We start from the raw sequence: 16964 nt of genomic DNA on the forward strand, positions 1-16964 counted from the left end.
TCCGATTGGTCCGATGCACGATAAAGCTTACATCTATAAGACCTGTTCACCAATAGAAAGCCTTTCTGTAATCGTCGCACTCTTTGCTGAGTGTTTGTGGTTTGAAATCAAGATTTTCGTTCAGCAGTTAAGATAATGACTTTCTCGACCACGGAGAACGTGTTTGATACTTTATTTCGACGCTTATACGCCCTACTGCAGTCTCCAATAATTGATATTGGGGTGCATCGCCCAAAAAATGCAAACGCAAAAGGTTGGTTTCAAATATTATTTTTGAAGCGATCGGTAGCTCGTAGCGTGTTAATAACGTATTTATTAAGCCATGCACGTAATATTGCTTAAATGAGCCTTTTCCTTCCACGATCTTTTTCCCAATTTGCATTCTGCTCCTCCAAACATTGTAAGAAAAGGTACATTGGCAGAAATATGTCGATTCATTCAGGACAAAAGCTGTTTTTCCCAAACATCGTCTTCCGACTAGTCCGATCGACACTACCTCCTCATCAAGCTCTCTTCCGTATCCCTCGCCAAGTCAACAAGCTAGATGTAAAAGCGTATTTGAAGGCCATCTACGATGTCGAAGTGACGGATGTGAGAACCGCAAACTACAATAGTAAAATGACTACCGATATTAAGAACAGCAGTCTCAATAAACGGGCTGCCATGGTTAGAACTCCGGCTTATAAGAGAGCTATTGTCACTATGAAACAGGATTTTGTCTTTCCTGCTGTACCCAAGGTTGGCGAGAATGGAGTACAGCCATTGCCACCTGCCAATATCGTAAGTGCTTTGATTGATTTGTGTGTCATTGATGTGTGGATAACGACTGCGGGATGCAGATACCGGTCTTTCATTGCTTCTTTTGCTCAACTTGTCAGCTATTCCACGCATTGCTCACCATCACTTACATTGCTTTGCTTCTGCTTAGCGAGCCTATCCAGCACGTAATCGTGAAAACTTTAGACTTGACTTCTACAAGGACTTTTATACAGAAATGAGTAACTTGTCTCGTCGAGCTGAAGCCATTGAACGTGGTGAAGAAGTAGCAGAACCACCTAAACAGAAATTGGGCTATCTATCTGCAAAGAGGAAACGTATCGTCGATGGAGCTCTTAAACCACTCCGAGATATTGTAGAAGAACGAATCGCTGCTTTGCCAAAGAAGGCCAAGGAATAGTCGTGGCGGAGGTTTTTTGTAAAGTGTGATCGTGGGGTGTACTTCCTCTGTAAATTAATAATGAAATTTTCATCTGTTTTGTTTGCATCTACACAAACCTTTTCGTCGGAGTTCATGAAGCTTTGAACGAAAGAGCATATTTCTTAATATCATTCAACGTATATTTCTTTATCCTCGACTATGTTTTTAAAAGCGTTTAATGACCTTCATGGTAATCTGGTAACACCAAGACGTGTTAGTTTGTGGGAAAAAAAGAGACGATAAAGCAAATATTTGACTGGTCTTACCATATGCTTTCACGGCAGTTGGCATCAGGAGATTGTCAACTTTGTCACATGTGTAATCCCACTAACAATTGAAATAATCTCAGTATTGTTTACGATGAGAGAGCAGGCTCACTAGCGGTTAACATACAGCATCGGGATAGTTGTGTGGGTCATCGATGGGGTCGACCAATGCTGGCCAAGCTTCTTCTTCTAATCCGGCTTCATTGCCAGCAGCTTGAACTTGAGCCAATTCGAATTCAGGCTATGATAAATGAGAGTTGGCAAGTCATTATCGAAATTATCGAAGATATGTTGAGTGACAAATCCAGGTCGTGGGCATGAATTGAATATGATTGAATCTTGATGATCGTCATGATACATCTGGTTTCATCGTCGTCCACTTTACCTTTGCAGGTGGAGTTGGCATAGAGACAGTTTCAGGTAAACCAGCAGCTGCACTCTTATCCTATGTAAGTCATACACATCCACTTAGCGAAAGCATTCATTGATGATGTAGGAATGTGGTTGAATACCTCTGGTGGTGCCTTGTAAGCCCTTATTTCCTTCAAATACAACTCCGTCACAATGTCTGGTTTTTGATGCAAAAATGTTGATTGTTATAGAGAGGGATGCAATAGACAATCAACTAGCAGTATAGTACCTTTGTTAAGGATTGCATGGGATGCAAATGCTCGTGGAGCTACTTGTCGAGTAGCAGAAGCAACTTGATATGGCTAATATTGTCAAAGACAGTGTAAGCATTTTTTGTTCACTTTGGCATAATGAAGGTAGAGGAACAATAGAGAGATGCAAAGTAGACTGAATGTGATGCACTTATACCTTGACAGCTACAGCTGCAGCCCGCACAACACGAGCAAACATGATTTTCAAGAATTTTTGGACCTTACGAGAATGTGAGGATGGTGCTCCCGATGTTTTCTAGACAAAGGAATACAGGAACACAGCGGATGTAGGTGATGTAGGTAGTATAGTATGAGCAATATGAGAATTCTCTCCACGCTGATAGAACCTGTCAAAGCGCGACAACTTTCGAGCTGAGTTAGGTAGACCCAATTTCTCAACGAAAACTGGTAGGCAAGCGTGTATCTAAGAAACTAATGGTTGATACACGCGTTTTTTTTTTACTCTTTGCACCTTTTTCTGACGTACTTTTGCCTACCTGTTTTACCACTCCCTTGCTCAAGCAGAACGCAGGACGAGTCATTGAAAGGAAGCTATGAAATACTTCGTAGGGCTGGGTCTCCTATCGCTATGCGCACATATACACGTTTTGTATGCAGATGAACATACTCACAAGGCAAGTTTGGAGGAGATTGTCGAAAAACTTCACGAGTAATTCGCTTACACTCTGGTCCGCTTGTCAATCTAGTATACTAAAGGAGAGGAAGTGGTACTCTGGTACAGTACTGTTGGCCCGTACTCGAATCGCCAAGAGGTCTCTTTGCCAAAAACACGTTTATCTCGATTGACTCAAAACATCAACCAGCACAATCAAACTGACACTTTCACCGAAACAGACTTACGATTTCTTGCAACTACCTTATTGCACGGGCAGCAAGTCGGTAGAACATCATCATGAAACCTTGGGTGAAGCGCTTATGGGAATCAGCCTTGTGAACTCCGGAATTGACATTCACTACACAAGTAGGTTCATGACGGTTTCGCTAGCTGCTAACGCTGATCTGGCTGTTTATTGACTTATGGCCCTTCCCTCCACTGTTTTAGCCCCTGTGACCAAAGGAGAGATATGTACGACTAGGTTGACGCCAGCTCAAGTCAATCTATTTCGATATGCTGTAGTGAATAGCTACTACTACCAGATCTATATCGGTATTGATATTATAGTTTGAGCGGTTCGTTTCTGTTGTGGCACTAACATATTCTTATTTTCCAACCAAAAGATGATTTGCCTATGGTGAGTGTGAAAGAACGATGCAAACCTCATTAGACACGCAATGCATTTAGCACCAATTACGCTTAATAAAAACATTTTATTTAGTGGGATTTTGTGGGTGAAGCCAGTAAAACTACGCCAGGAGAGCTCTCTCTCTACACACACAAGGACATTGAAATCTTTTACAATGAGGACAGAATCATCGAAGTCTCGTTAAAGAGCAGCGAACTAGTCAGATTATTCCACGATTACAACGTTGGAGAACTGGAAGTTTCGTTTACATACTCGGTGACGTGGACACCAACTACGAAACTTTTCGAGAACCGTTTCAACAAGTATCTGGATTCTACATTCTTCGAACACAAGGTAGAATCCTTTCCCGATCGGGAGCAGCAGCCTTTAAGCGCTTGAAAGCGTCTGGTCTTGCTCACCCTTGCGTTACTTAGATACATTGGTTCTCAATAACAAACTCTTTCATCATGGTGATATTCTTAACGGGAATGGTTGCAGTCATTCTACTTCGCAGGTAAAAAAGCCCGTGATCAAATTTTACTGTAATGAAATGTATCTTCTCGAACCTTCACCTCTGTGTTTAGCCTGAGGAGAGACTACGCGAGATACGACAAGGAAGACATTGGAATGGATCTAGACCGTGATATTGGCGACGATTACGGATGGAAGCAAGTCCACGGCGATGTATTTCGTCCACCTCCTAATCTCGCTGCATTCTCGGCGTTCGTTGGGACTGGTTGTCAGCTGATTTGTATGACATTGTTGGTTATTGTTTACACCATTGTCGGAGACCTTTACGCAGGTAAAACGGAGATAGCAGCTTGGGCTTCCAATTTGTTCACCGCCTTCGTCTAGAACGAGCTACTATGCTTACGGCTAGTATCTTTATTTATGCTTTGACATCTATGATCAGTGGTTACTACGCCGGAAGTTTCTATGCTCAATACGGAGGCAAGAACTGGATTGGAACCATGTTGTTTACTTCCATGTTGTGGCCTGGAGCTGTTAGTGCTACAGCTTTAGCAGTGAATCTTGTTGCATGGCCATATGGATCGTCCAAAGCTATACCGTTTATGACCATGGTTAGTGGAATTCTTACGGTTATTACCTCTGTTTTTGCCCTTACACGCTATTTTGAACCACTTGAGCTTGCCATAATATCAATTTGGCTGTTTCTTGTGTTCCCTTTGACACTATTAGGATCCATCATCGGTCGCAATTGGGCTGGTGAAGCTACATTTCCTTGTCGAGTCAATCCAGTAAGCTCAGCTACCTCCAGAAGTTGTAAGTGGCATTCTATGACTGACTGTTTTTTTTTTGTTTACAAAAGATACCTCGCCCTATACCAGACAAGGCATGGTATGCTGAACCGAGTGTCATCATTGCACTAGCAGGGTTGCTACCATTTGGCTCGATCTTTATCGAAATGTATTATGTCTTCTCTTCGTTCTTTGCATACAAGATCTATTATGTGTATAGTTTCGTACTGGTAAGCTCTGAGTCCATCGCATTTTTTGCAACCACCCTTTGTATGAAATTTACTTAAGACATATGCCTTTTCGTAGCTGGTATTTGTCGTGCTTTTGATTGTAGTGGCATGTGTTTCCGTGGTATCTATATATTTTCTTCTAAATTCAGAGGACCACAGATGGTATTTTCCGTGACTAGAATCTGATACAGCTCCAGTGGTTGCTCGTTTACCTTTCCTCTCTTTCCAGGCACTGGATTTCATTCATCGCATCAGGTAGTGCATCACTTTACGTGTTTGGCTACTCGATTTACTACTTTCAAGTAAATACCAAGTACGTTGGTGCACTCGCCTTTTGGCAATCGTTCCCGCTATTTGAACTAACCGCCAAAATACCTACCAACAAACCTAGGATGTATGGGCTGTTCCAAACAGTGTTTTATTTCGCCTATTCCGGCCTTGGTTGCTTTACCCTCTTCATAATGCTAGGAAGTGTAGGGTTCTTCACAGCTGATTTGTTTATTAGGTCCATATATCGGAACGTGAAGGTATGCTGGCAACTGCCATTTGTATCTGCTTTTTTGATCCGTGACCTTCTGACCATTGTGTTTCTTAACACATACATGCATTTCACACAGATTGATTGACACTCCATAACTTCTTCAAGGACAAAAGCACAGTGTCGTCCTTGACCCCAAAAACATAATTGCATAAGGACGTATTTGAAAACCACACCAAACATTTTTGTAAACATAATAGACATCTTTTTCGTGTAGATGCTATGCAAACACCAATTGTTTTATTTTTAAATCGTCTACTTTTTATACTCCACGGCTACACTCTTACTACTACCTATAAAACTTAAAAAGTTTGCACATTTAATCCCATAGAAGCAGTCTGATACACCTTCCTAGCAATCGTAACAAGAGTTTGTCCAAACTTTGTCTGTAAGAATGCATTCAAACGAGCCCTAACAGGTGGTCTAGTCACCACAATCGCTAATATACCAGATATACCTAGTATGGGAGCCAAGATCATCAAGAGTTTGAACCAAGGCGTATCTACTATTGATGTTGGTTGTGATGGTTGCGGCGCTTGCATTACTAGTGGTGTTGTTTGTGCCAGTTGCTGTTGCTGAGGTATAGGAGGCAACGGTCGTAACGGTGGTGGTCGTGCAGGTGTTGAGACGGCACTGTTATCTGGTGATTCGTCTATGATATTCTGTACCTGTGGAGCTGTTATGACTGGTGCTGGTGCTGCTATTGGTATCGGCTTGGTGCTGGTGCTTTCACTGCTTGCTGCTGCTTCTGTTGTTGCTGGTGATGTGGATTGTTCGTGGTGTTTGGTTTTGGTGTGGTGACGTTGTTCTTTTGATGATTCTGCTGTTTTGATGCGTATTACGTTTACGTGTTTTAAAAGGACCTATGATTTTGGCAAAACGAAGACTTAGCTGACATGTTGCGATTGAAACCAATCGTTTCGCGATAATGACAGGATACATAGCTTCAAACTGCGTGAAACTGAGCAGCTGGCCTAAACGTACCTCCCGTTTACTCAGACTCAACAAGTCATTATACGTCAGAAACTCTTGTGACGAAGTGAAATCACCAACGTGAGGCAAGATATGAAGAACATAGAGTTCGACGAGTCGTTCATAAGCCTGCGACTGTGGACCATCCGGGTTTGCATGTATACCGTTGAAGAACTCGTCTTCTTGTAAGGACAACCACGATTCGAATGCATCACGGGCATTCTGGTGTTGAGATCTGCGGATCAGTAGTAATAGCCTAGAGTAAGAAGAATATAGTGTTGGCTCGACGTTGCCTTTACCAATTGTGTATCAAATGATGGAGTGATGTCACATACCCAGCTACAAGAACATCAGGAGGCAAGTAGCCCAAACCTCCAAATCCTTGCAAACAAGTTCTCCATTCATCATCAGTGTTTGTGCGTTCGGTGGATATGCGTAGATACAGAGTCCAGATGAAGGATTTGAGCTGTTGGTCTGGCTGTTGCTGTTTAATGTAGGGAGCTAGTAATGAGTATGCTTCGTCTAGACGTCGTTGGACAAAGCATTTCGATGCTTTTACTAGGTCGGATGGTGATGTAGTTGCTGGCGTAGCATGCGTTCCATTGACTTTCGCCATATTTGTTACTGCGGGCATCTTTTGAGAATCATGGGAACATTGAATTTGGAAATTGATGACTTTACAGCACGGAGGTGATAATTTAGGTATTTCACTGTATTTAAATGCAGCAGTTTGTGATATTAACACGTTCTGTCACGTCGCATCTGTCCCAGAACAAAGATAGTCTCTCGATACATTTCTCGCTCACAAAAGGACAATCATTTCAATAGCAAGCTCCATCATATAAAATGCTGGGAGAGGAAGCTGCAATCAGCCAGAAAGAACTTAGGAATGTTGTTCAATCAATCCTCAAGAAGGGCGATATGAGGTATACTTCAAGATCGCGAACCAAAAGTCAATTTGAAAAGCACAGTCAAACTAACTTGGATCATCTATAGTACGCTGACTGAAAAGAAGATCCGTCGCGATGCTGAACACCAATTGAAACTACCAGAAAAGGCCCTAGATTCTCGTAAATGTCTTGCTTTGTTGAATCGACATTTAACATTAAATCATCATCTACCAATGTATTAGACAAACCATTCTTCAAGGCTCTTATTGACAAACACTTGCAACTGAGATCTCCTTCCGATGATGACGATTTCGTACAGCAACAATCAAAGTCAACAAAGACGACCACAACGACTGCGCTAAAGGTCAAACCAAAACCAATGACGACCAAGAAGAAGGATGGGTCTAGGTCTTCCAAGAAAGCTAAAACTGATGAAAGTGTTATCAAGAGTGCTGCCATAATTGAAGACTCAGATGACGAGAACGCTACTGCTGCTGATGTGGAAGTCAATATGTCTCAACTTGAAAACAACAAGCCAGTCGTTAGTAAAACAACACCAGCAGCCAAGAAATCGACCAAGAGTACATCTGCTAAGAAGGAATCTGGCAAGAAGGAATCGGGAAAGAAGAAAGAGGTTGTTACTGACGCATCAGACAAGGATCAGGTACTTTCGTAATCATATCCTCGCATGCCCTGTGTTTCATTTGACTTCTATACGTATCGTCAACCTAGGAAAAGATTGGTAACTTGAAAAAGTTTGTGAACGCCTGTGGAGTTCGCAAGATTTGGAAAAAGGAATTGGATGGTCTAGATGCAACGGTACGCATAGTTGTAGATCTTGTTTTGGACCTTCTTAATCCTGAAATTTAACTCTATTCCTATAGCAACAAATTCAAAAAATCACTTCTGTCTTGATCAAACTGGGGCTTAAGGGCAAACCGACTATGGAAGCCTGTAAACGAGTCAAGAATCGTCGTGAATCAGAAAAAGAAATATCAGAGCTAAATCCTGATTTGATTCTGCCTGACACTTCGAAAAGTGAAAGAAGGAAGAGGGCCTCGTCAAATTTTTTTGATAGTGTCAAGAAAGCAAAACAGGATCAGGAGGAGGAAGACGAAGTCTCTGATGCTGATAATGGTGGTCTTGAAGAAAAAGAAGGTGATGATGATGAACAGGTCAACAAGATGGAAGAAGAACCCATAAATGGTTTTGTCAAGGAAGCTGATGAGATGGAGGAGGACGAGGAAGTGGTCAAATCAACAAAGCCTACTTCTCGTAAACGACGAGCTGTAGCTGAAGATGATGACTTTGACGAGTAAAACACACACATATACATACTTCACGCCACACATGTACATACCACACAATTACTGGATCAATTCTGATCGTGTTTATAAATATGTAGCTATGTAACAAGGAGAATATGCAAATACACAGTATATAGATAGAATTCTTATGACCAAACACAACGTTGATGTCCTATTGAGTCAACGATTGACTCTCTAGGATGCCGAGTTCAGTTTACTCTGCAGCGTATCATGCAGAGCCGGAAAGTTGGGTTTCATTTCCTTTTCGATTTCGGATTTGAGGGATGACAATTGCCGTATTCTTCCAAATGTCTTTTGATTCATATTTGTGACGAGCTGTATTTGATTTGCTGTGAATGTATCTGGATTGTGGCCTTTTGCGATGAAGCTATTTGACCGTAAATTGCGTTAGTGCTTGGGCAACTTAGAAATGATGTGATAATAATAGAAGCATACTCATCAATGACAGCAGGTGGTAGATCGATATTAACATTATCTTTGAGTTGGTCTAATTCGCGTAACGTATCTACCACTTGATTTCTAGGTGGGGTTGCGAAAAATGTGAGCTTAATGTCAGCGAGTTGAGCATACAATCCCTTTCAAACCACCAACTAAACCAACAGAGCAACTCTCACATACATTCTATTCATATACACGTCCTTGCCTTCCAGCTGGTAATCAGCAGTGCTCATTCCAATTCTTCGCAACAATTCAATAAACTCTTGCAACTTTGCATCCAATGCCGCTATTGGTTGGTCATGATCATCGCTCCTGAGTGAATCCTGTGCATCTAGCGATGAGGATTGGTCTGATTGAGGCTGTTGCTCTTCTTGTTTGGTCTCTTGATCCATTATACGTTGATTTTTTGGATGTTTCGAAGGAAAGATTGAGCTTCGAGCTGAGATATGTACAAAGGAATTCAAAGGAAGATTCGAGTTTGGAACTATTTATGAATGAATTCGTTTCGTGTCGTTGGCATTGAAGCTAATGCTCGAGAAAAAGGTCAACATTTTCAAGCAACAATTAAACATTTCCGTTTTCTGACAGAGCAAGGGCTTGACGACGCGTCTGGAGCTTGCAATCAGCTACTATAATCTGACAATCTGGATTGCAGGTGCTCTCTCCACTCCCAATGCGAACATTATATCCGGCCTTGAGAGTCATTCTCGTGTTTCCAACCAATTCGCTTCTATTGTAGCTTCATCATCAACCACCATTCAACTACGGAAATGAATGATTCTGGTTCTCGAAGGGTCCTGGCTATTGCCAACCAGCTTTCTTCTAATGGAAGTACTCGAATGATAAATCATGTGGACTATACACCTTCCAAAAATCCAAACGCAATCAAAAGTAAGCACTCGGTTTCTTTGTGGATTGTTTGGCCAAATTCCGCTGTGTTTGCGTTGGCATGTATTGCTGTCCTGTGACAATATACAATGTTGGGGCACTAGCTGTGACATTTGGCCCAAAATTTTCTATTGTCATCCGCCAATTCACAACATGATCTAGCACCAACCGCAACGCGTTTAAAAACTCAGCTTTTTGCATTTATAGCCCCGGATTTCCTACCAATCTCTCGAACAGAGCTGAATCCCTTGAGTTACTTGGTTCGAACATGCAATGTGTACCCTACCAAAATCGCCATCAAAGACTCTCATGGGTCATACACTTATCAGCAGTTTGGAGAACGTGTTAGAAGACTAGCAAGTCTTGTTCTCAGCATGGGGCTGAAGAAAGGCGACGTGGTTGGTTTCATTGCGTCAAACATTACGCCAACTTTCGAAGCACAATTTGCTATTCCTTTGGCTGGTGGTATTTTGACCTGTATCAATACTCGGCTTAATGCTGATGAGGTGAGAGTCTCGGCATGTCCTCCTTATGGAATTCGTTGCTTTGCATATCGTTGTCATGTTTGCTGACTCTCTTCATCACAGGTCGAATACATTGTGGATTTTGCCAAAATCCGTTTCTTATTCGTTGATGGCGAATTCTTGTCATTGACCAAAAATGCCAAGAAGTTGGGTGTTGAGAGTGTTATTCGAATTGATGATTCCGGGAATGTGAAGACAGACGAATACGAACAATTGCTTGCTCAATCTAAAGTGCTGCCCTTTAATGCTTATCCAAACTACTACGTGCCGTCTGAAAATGATGTTATGGTAAAGCAAAACCTACAGCTGTTCAAATGAGATGGTCGTTTCTTTTGTTGAAACAGTTCGAACGTTTGGACTAACTGTTTCCTTGCTTACAGCAAATCTGTTGGACGTCCGGCACAACAGGAAGGCCCAAGTACGTAAAGATTTGAACCCTCCTCCATTTAACGTCTGTCTCACGAATTACCACGTGTGTGTAGAGGTGTGGAATACACTTATCGAGGTGTCTACCTGAACTCCATCTCTGAAGCCATAGAGTCAGGGTTTGTCATGGGAAAAGTGACGTATCTGTGGATTCTACCATTGTTTCATGCAGCAGGGTATAAATGGGTCCTCAATCGTCGCCCTGACTTGATGCGTTGTCGCCAAATTTCTCATTGCATACCATTTTTTACGTCATTCGACATTTTAGATGGTGCTTCCCATACTCAACAGTTGCATACGCCGCAACCTCAGTCATGTTACGCAAAGTAGATTACAATGAGATTTGGAAACGGTTTATTGAGGACGGTGTGACGCACTATACAGGTGCACCAACAGTTCAGATACATATCATTGCGCACCCTATGGCAACAAGGCTGAAACATCCTGTTACCGTTATGGTGGGAGGAGCTCCAGCCAGTAGTACCTTGATTGAAGGAATGAGGAAATTCAACCTGTATCCTGTGCACGTATATGGACTCACAGAGACCTGTAAACTTAGAATCGGTGCCGATTCCTTACCAACTTGATTGCTCACAAGTATCTTCTAGATGGGCCTTGTGTAGCATCGGCATTCCAGGACGAATGGGCTGGCAAGAGTATTCCGGATCAAGCTATCCTTATGGGAAGGTAAACCTGAGAGCAACATGAGGTGCATTATTGCATACACGTATTAACTTGACCCTGCCTTTTGTACAGACAAGGCCAAAACTACTTGATGTCGGATGAAATGAAGGTCGTTGATTCAGAGATGGTTGAGACCCCATGGGATGGCAAAACACAAGGAGAAGTTGTCTTTAGAGGAAATCTCGTGATGAAAGGCTATATGGGTCGACGAGCTGATACTGAGGTTAGTTTGCAACTTTATGTTGAATTAAGGGGTTTTGGGGTTGGGACGACAAAATGAAGAGATTTCTGGTGGCAGGATGAGATTCATGTGTTGTTTCGTAATTAGGAAGCTATGGCGAATGGTTGGTTTCATAGTGGAGACATTGCGACACGACATCCTGATGGGTATCTTGAATTACAAGACCGCAAGAAAGTACGTATTGTGATTTTGTTTTGAATTACCACGAGCGCAAACACTTGACCAAGCTAATTCAAACCGCCTTTGTTGTATAGGATATCATTATTTCAGGTGGTGAAGTAAGCAGAAGCTGCAAATTTTTGAAGTCATGAGCATCACTGATCCTTTCCACAATTTTAGAACATCTCTACCATCGAAGTCGAGAGCGTAGTAGCCTCACACCCAGCAGTCCTAGAAGTTTCCGTCGTTGCAACACCCGACGACAGTTGGGGCGAGAGGCCCCTCGCCTATGTTGTCTTGAAGCATGGAATGACTGCAACGAGTGACGAGATTGTAGCCTACACAAAGGATCGCTTGGCCGGCTTCAAGAGACCCAAAGGAGTTAAGTTCTTGACGGAACTCCCAAAGACTAGTACTGGCAAAATCCAGAAATATGTGTTACGTGATTTGGAATGGAAAGGGAAGACCAAGCGAATCAATTGAGTGGGTTGTAACTGGAGTTTATGGTGGGGGACTCCAAAACTAGAATGATTTAGTTAATAATACACATAATGCTCAGGCTGACGAGTGACGTTTTACTGATATGTGTCTGTGAAACCTACAGCCACTGACAGCCACTGTTGTAACGGACTCATATTTTCCCTCTTTGCAGGAGCCTCACGAACCGGTTTGGGCTGCGATTTTTCCACAGCTTCGCCACCACTGCCATGAACATAGCCTTCACGTATCTCATAAAAGTAGAATCCCCAACCTAATCTTTCCAAACACCAATACCAAACCCCCAAGTTACACTCGAGAACGTTCACAGTATTCACCTAAACTAGCTTTTAAATAACGCTTGAAATGGTATGTACATGTCCATTGTATTGTGTCCATTGTATCGTCCCTTTTAATGAACCCACGGTTTTAACCACCAAACCCGTTTCTCACTTCAGGCAATGATGCTGAAATCTGCAATTGTATTCACTGTGCTGCTTCAATCCGTGCTAGCAACCTCATATGGAGTCGTAGTCAGCCAAGGGGGTGGCTGCTCTGGACCTGTTGGTATCGTCGTCGTAAGCTCAACACATTTGTGCAACAAGGTTTTGTTTATTCTAACTCACACTCCTGTATTGGATTTGCCTGTTCATTAGGGAGCTCAATCCGACTCAGAATGTAAATCTCAACAATGCTACGTCTTGAGCAATGTTGGAAGTACTATTGGTGAGTTGAGGAAATGGAATTTGCGTCTTGTTGGCTTTCGAATTCAAGAGTGAAGGGTCCTGAAGGGTCTTTAACACTTTGTTACTTTCTTTTTACATAGATTGCACTACCGACATTCTGGGATATGCTGCATCCCACTTCAAGACCCAGTACTTTGCCTCTGTCAGTTACAATGACACTACTTGTGTAAGTTCGCACATATTTGGTCTTGTTGTTTAGCAGAAGTCTCAGACTTTTGGCAGCTGCACACTGTAAACTTGTCGACATGTTTTTTATCTTTTATATTGATCTCTTGCCAACCGTTATGTTCCCGGTTTGTTTGTACCATCCACTACATCTCACACACCTACTTTTTTTGCAACAGACTACACCCTCTTCAATCCTCACATTCACAGGCTTCATAGCAGACGGCTCATGCTTTCAGGACTCGTCATCCACATCCCGTAAAGTAACTGTCGCTGGTAACGGAGATGTCACTGAACAGACTTGGACTGATTCAGCAACATGCGCAACAACTGGAACATCTATTACATACAAATCAGCTAGCTTGAACGGGTGTACTTTTGGATATCTAAAGCAATTCGTTGCTCAAGGAACTGGTACTGGATCTGGATCTAGTGGTGCCGCAGCTTCTCCTGCAGCCTCTGCTGCTCCAGCTAGTTCTACTGGTGCTAGTACTGCAAAGAGTGATGCTACCTTGGCAAAAGGGTTCTCCATTGTATTGCTTAGTTTGGGAGTGTTGGGTGCTGGTGTTGCTACTTTGGTATGAAACATTTAATGGTGTTTGGGGGATAAAGGACTTATAGATGTTTTACTGAATCTTATATCAAATATTGTGCTTTTTTTGAAGAGAACTCATAATCCAAAGTACATCCTATGATCGGCGTTTCACAAAGGTGTTTCGTCAAGATGTCGCTTACGAATACTGAGCAGATGTCCGACTTTCGGAGTATCTACGTTTCTTTCTTGTCAAACTACAAGTACTATTCACAAAACAAAGTCCCTACAATTCCCTTTCCTCTCATTCGTCTTCGTCATAAGCTTCCTCATAATTCTTTAAACACCAATCCCTCAACTCTAGATAGGCCTTTTCTAACTCCAGATTTACAATCGTAAAGTCGAAAAATCCATCAGATCGACCAAACCGTTCAATAATTTTAGCCTTGGCCAACCATTTACGAACTTCTAGTTCCTTGTCTGTCATATTATGATTATTGAGTTTCGCACTTTTTGACAGTGGTGATGGCATATGACTTGCCGCGCTTGCTGATCCTTTACTACCACCTGATGTTGGCCGTGATGATGGTTGAGAAGATACACCACCTTCTGCCGTTGGTAGTCGGATTGCTGTGGTTGTTGGTGATGGGGCTTCACTCTTGGTGGTGGCATCTTGAGTGCCCATACGATTCTGGAGACGTTGTTGCAGTACGTCTGCATTTGGCACTGTGACGAATACATAATATGGTCTAACGGGTGATCGTTTAAGAGCCAGCACTCCCTAAACGCAACGGTTGTCTGTTAAGTACTGCCATCGTCAAGGTCTTATAGTGCGAAAATGAAGCAACACGCAAATCACGGAAATCCGCATACCTCGATTTCCAAGTCCATGACACACACTTTGCCTTCTTCAGTAACTTTTTCAATAGCAGACATACTAGTGCCATATTGATTTCCAAACAGATTGACGAGTTCAATAAATGCACCCTCTTCATGCAGTCGTTCCATCTCTTCAGCATCTACAAAGTGATAATGCACACCATTTTCTTCGCCGGGACGTGGTTTCCGTGTTGTGTGAGAAACAGCCAATCCATATATATGTGGGTACTCTTTCAAAAGTCGTGCTGTGAGAGTTCGTTTCCCAACACCACTAGGCCCACATAACACAATCGGTTTAAGACGTCTAGCACGTTGCAAGTCACCAGCTCGTAATCGGGCATATAGTCTTATTTGCCGTTTCAATGTAGCAGCATGAGCTACAGATGCTACAACTTCAGGAGGTGGATCAAAACGATTTATAGCCGAGATTTTGTCTTCTACCGCCAATGGGAGTCCATCTAGGGTTGATAAGAAGGGGAGACTGTATGCCATGACTAAACGATGATCTGGCATGGCTGATATGGGGTTTCGCCTAACGAATAGGTCTCGAAGGAGTATGAATCCTGCGAGTGTTTCGGTGACATCACTGACATCGTCCAACGCATTAGAATCTAAGTTTAGCACTCTTAGGTTTGGTAATACGTCCATTGTTGCGAGTGATGTGATTGGATTGTGTGCTAGATGTAACTCTTCTAAATCAACTAATGTGTGTAGGTTTTCTGCGACATGGATACGATTCCAGCTCTACATGCGAAGAAGTTTGTGAGTCGTGATGACTTATGAATTGATGGTTGGTGTGTGATGTATACCAGATCTAGGAATGTGAGTGGCAGGCCATCCAAACCTTGAATTTTTTCAATGCCATTACGTTGCAGACTGAGATGTGTTAGATATTTACATTGCGACAGTCCAGTAATGGACAGGACCAGGTTCCCTAGTTTAGACTGTCAATCCACAAGTCCCAAACGATTTCCACTGCAAAAGAACGTACTGTCGAGACATAACCTCCTAAGATATCGATGTTCACTCAAGTCCCGTATGATTTGTATCTGATTACGAGACAGATCGGCTTCTTGTAGGTTGAATGGAGGATCAAACTTGAGGACTTCAGTCAATCTGTTGTTTGACAAGTCCACTTCTACCAAATACTTCATGTTTCCCAAGATTGACACGTCAGTTAGATTGTTGCTAGGCACTTGCAGTGTCTGAATGTATTTAAAGTTTTTCAGCATATCTATAGAGTTCATACCCAGATTCTGCGATGGAAGGGCCATGTCAGATCAAGTGCTTTCACGCAAACAATTCCACAGTGGGATAGTTGGTGCAGCAACCACACAAAGAGGACTTACGGGAAGAGATAGTTTCAGGTAAACGAGGCCCGATCCCTCAGGAGAAGGGCCCATATTCGACAACCCATTCCGTAGCGTGACGATGCTTAAGGGCAGTGCATTTATCCTAGTCAAATGAGTAGGATTGATGTCTTCTTCGTCGCCCTGATCCTGGTCCTTCTGGGACTGATCCAGAGAGACATCCATTTTGAAGGACAGTTCTTTAATGGCAGAGGCAGTTGCCTCATCAAACATGAACCTGCTTCCTGCTCTCTGGATTCCACTAGGATGGGATATAGAACTACTACGTGAGCCATTCATCTGGCCAGACTTACTCCGACGTAAGGGTCCAGGTGCCAGATTGCCTAGTCCAGCTGGAGTTAATGTACTCATTCTTGCTATATACGTTGTATGATACTGTTGGAATGGAGCGAGTATCGTTGTGAAATTGTTGCAGAATTGGTGATGCGGGATACTCTAGGGTAGCATATTGAGAAAGTACACAATTTTTCCAGTCCAAATCATTCACTTTGACTCCTTCATCTCCAGAAGAGACTCCACGGAATTCAGAGATTACGCAAATCGTGACAAAAGTACCAATGGATGCTACGTGATGCGACACAGTGGAGAGCACATGTCAATCAATTGAACATAAGAATACGTATTCTAGAAGAATTGACGCGTTCCGCACTGTTTAGATCGAACAACATCTACACCTTGTAAGCTTGATTGTACGTTAAACTCCAAGAACGCGAGATCTACACCAAAATACGTCAGGTAAACTTGTACGTTTCGTGCTAATAGCTACCATATACATATTGCCATCCCCTTGACCGTGAATGTTTCCTAAGGAGGTGACTTGTGTCGTCTCCAATTTGATTCTGCAAAAC

The 16964-nt window shown here is 42.5% G+C and overlaps 7 protein-coding genes across 7 annotated transcripts; 3 read left to right on the forward strand and 4 right to left on the reverse strand.

The window, feature by feature from the left end:
- Positions 1-426: 426 nt before the first annotated feature.
- SmJEL517_g05245 (uncharacterized protein) lies at positions 427-1177 on the forward strand (the record flags this gene model as incomplete). The annotated part of the gene is made up of 2 exons (XM_031171171.1): positions 427-780; positions 929-1177. The coding sequence occupies 2 exons, from the start codon at positions 427-429 to the stop codon at positions 1175-1177; spliced, it is 603 nt and encodes a 200-aa protein (XP_031022837.1).
- A 196-nt stretch (positions 1178-1373) lies between these two features.
- SmJEL517_g05246 (uncharacterized protein) lies at positions 1374-2325 on the reverse strand (the record flags this gene model as incomplete). The annotated part of the gene is made up of 7 exons (XM_031171172.1): positions 1374-1393; positions 1465-1525; positions 1592-1705; positions 1850-1909; positions 1977-2032; positions 2105-2177; positions 2284-2325. The coding sequence occupies 7 exons, from the start codon at positions 2323-2325 to the stop codon at positions 1374-1376; spliced, it is 426 nt and encodes a 141-aa protein (XP_031022834.1).
- Positions 2326-3164: 839 nt separating this feature from the next.
- SmJEL517_g05247 (uncharacterized protein) lies at positions 3165-5118 on the forward strand (the record flags this gene model as incomplete). Its single annotated transcript, XM_031171173.1, has 9 exons — positions 3165-3294; positions 3366-3379; positions 3464-3724; positions 3805-3884; positions 3955-4172; positions 4226-4452; positions 4571-4597; positions 4701-4859; positions 5089-5118. The coding sequence occupies 9 exons, from the start codon at positions 3165-3167 to the stop codon at positions 5116-5118; spliced, it is 1146 nt and encodes a 381-aa protein (XP_031022835.1).
- A 581-nt stretch (positions 5119-5699) lies between these two features.
- On the reverse strand, positions 5700-7003 carry SmJEL517_g05248 (uncharacterized protein; the record flags this gene model as incomplete). The annotated part of the gene is made up of 3 exons (XM_031171174.1): positions 5700-6260; positions 6382-6625; positions 6705-7003. The coding sequence occupies 3 exons, from the start codon at positions 7001-7003 to the stop codon at positions 5700-5702; spliced, it is 1104 nt and encodes a 367-aa protein (XP_031022842.1).
- Positions 7004-8761: 1758 nt separating this feature from the next.
- Positions 8762-9417, reverse strand: SmJEL517_g05249 (uncharacterized protein; the record flags this gene model as incomplete). Its single annotated transcript, XM_031171175.1, has 3 exons — positions 8762-8954; positions 9023-9106; positions 9206-9417. 3 exons carry the CDS (start codon positions 9415-9417, stop codon positions 8762-8764), a joined length of 489 nt encoding a protein of 162 aa, XP_031022843.1.
- Positions 9418-9795: 378 nt separating this feature from the next.
- SmJEL517_g05250 (uncharacterized protein) lies at positions 9796-12430 on the forward strand (the record flags this gene model as incomplete). Its single annotated transcript, XM_031171176.1, has 11 exons — positions 9796-9916; positions 10121-10419; positions 10501-10725; positions 10818-10855; positions 10920-11039; positions 11132-11412; positions 11472-11550; positions 11620-11770; positions 11876-11962; positions 12043-12066; positions 12128-12430. 11 exons carry the CDS (start codon positions 9796-9798, stop codon positions 12428-12430), a joined length of 1728 nt encoding a protein of 575 aa, XP_031022857.1.
- A 1741-nt stretch (positions 12431-14171) lies between these two features.
- GUK1B (guanylate kinase) lies at positions 14172-16467 on the reverse strand (the record flags this gene model as incomplete). Its single annotated transcript, XM_031171177.1, has 5 exons — positions 14172-14648; positions 14741-15490; positions 15556-15680; positions 15738-16002; positions 16096-16467. The coding sequence occupies 5 exons, from the start codon at positions 16465-16467 to the stop codon at positions 14172-14174; spliced, it is 1989 nt and encodes a 662-aa protein (XP_031022856.1).
- Positions 16468-16964: the final 497 nt, after the last annotated feature.

This window comes from Synchytrium microbalum (genome assembly GCF_006535985.1).
Source record: "Synchytrium microbalum strain JEL517 chromosome Unknown SmJEL517_scf0045, whole genome shotgun sequence".
Lineage (NCBI taxonomy): Eukaryota > Fungi > Chytridiomycota > Chytridiomycetes > Synchytriales > Synchytriaceae > Synchytrium > Synchytrium microbalum.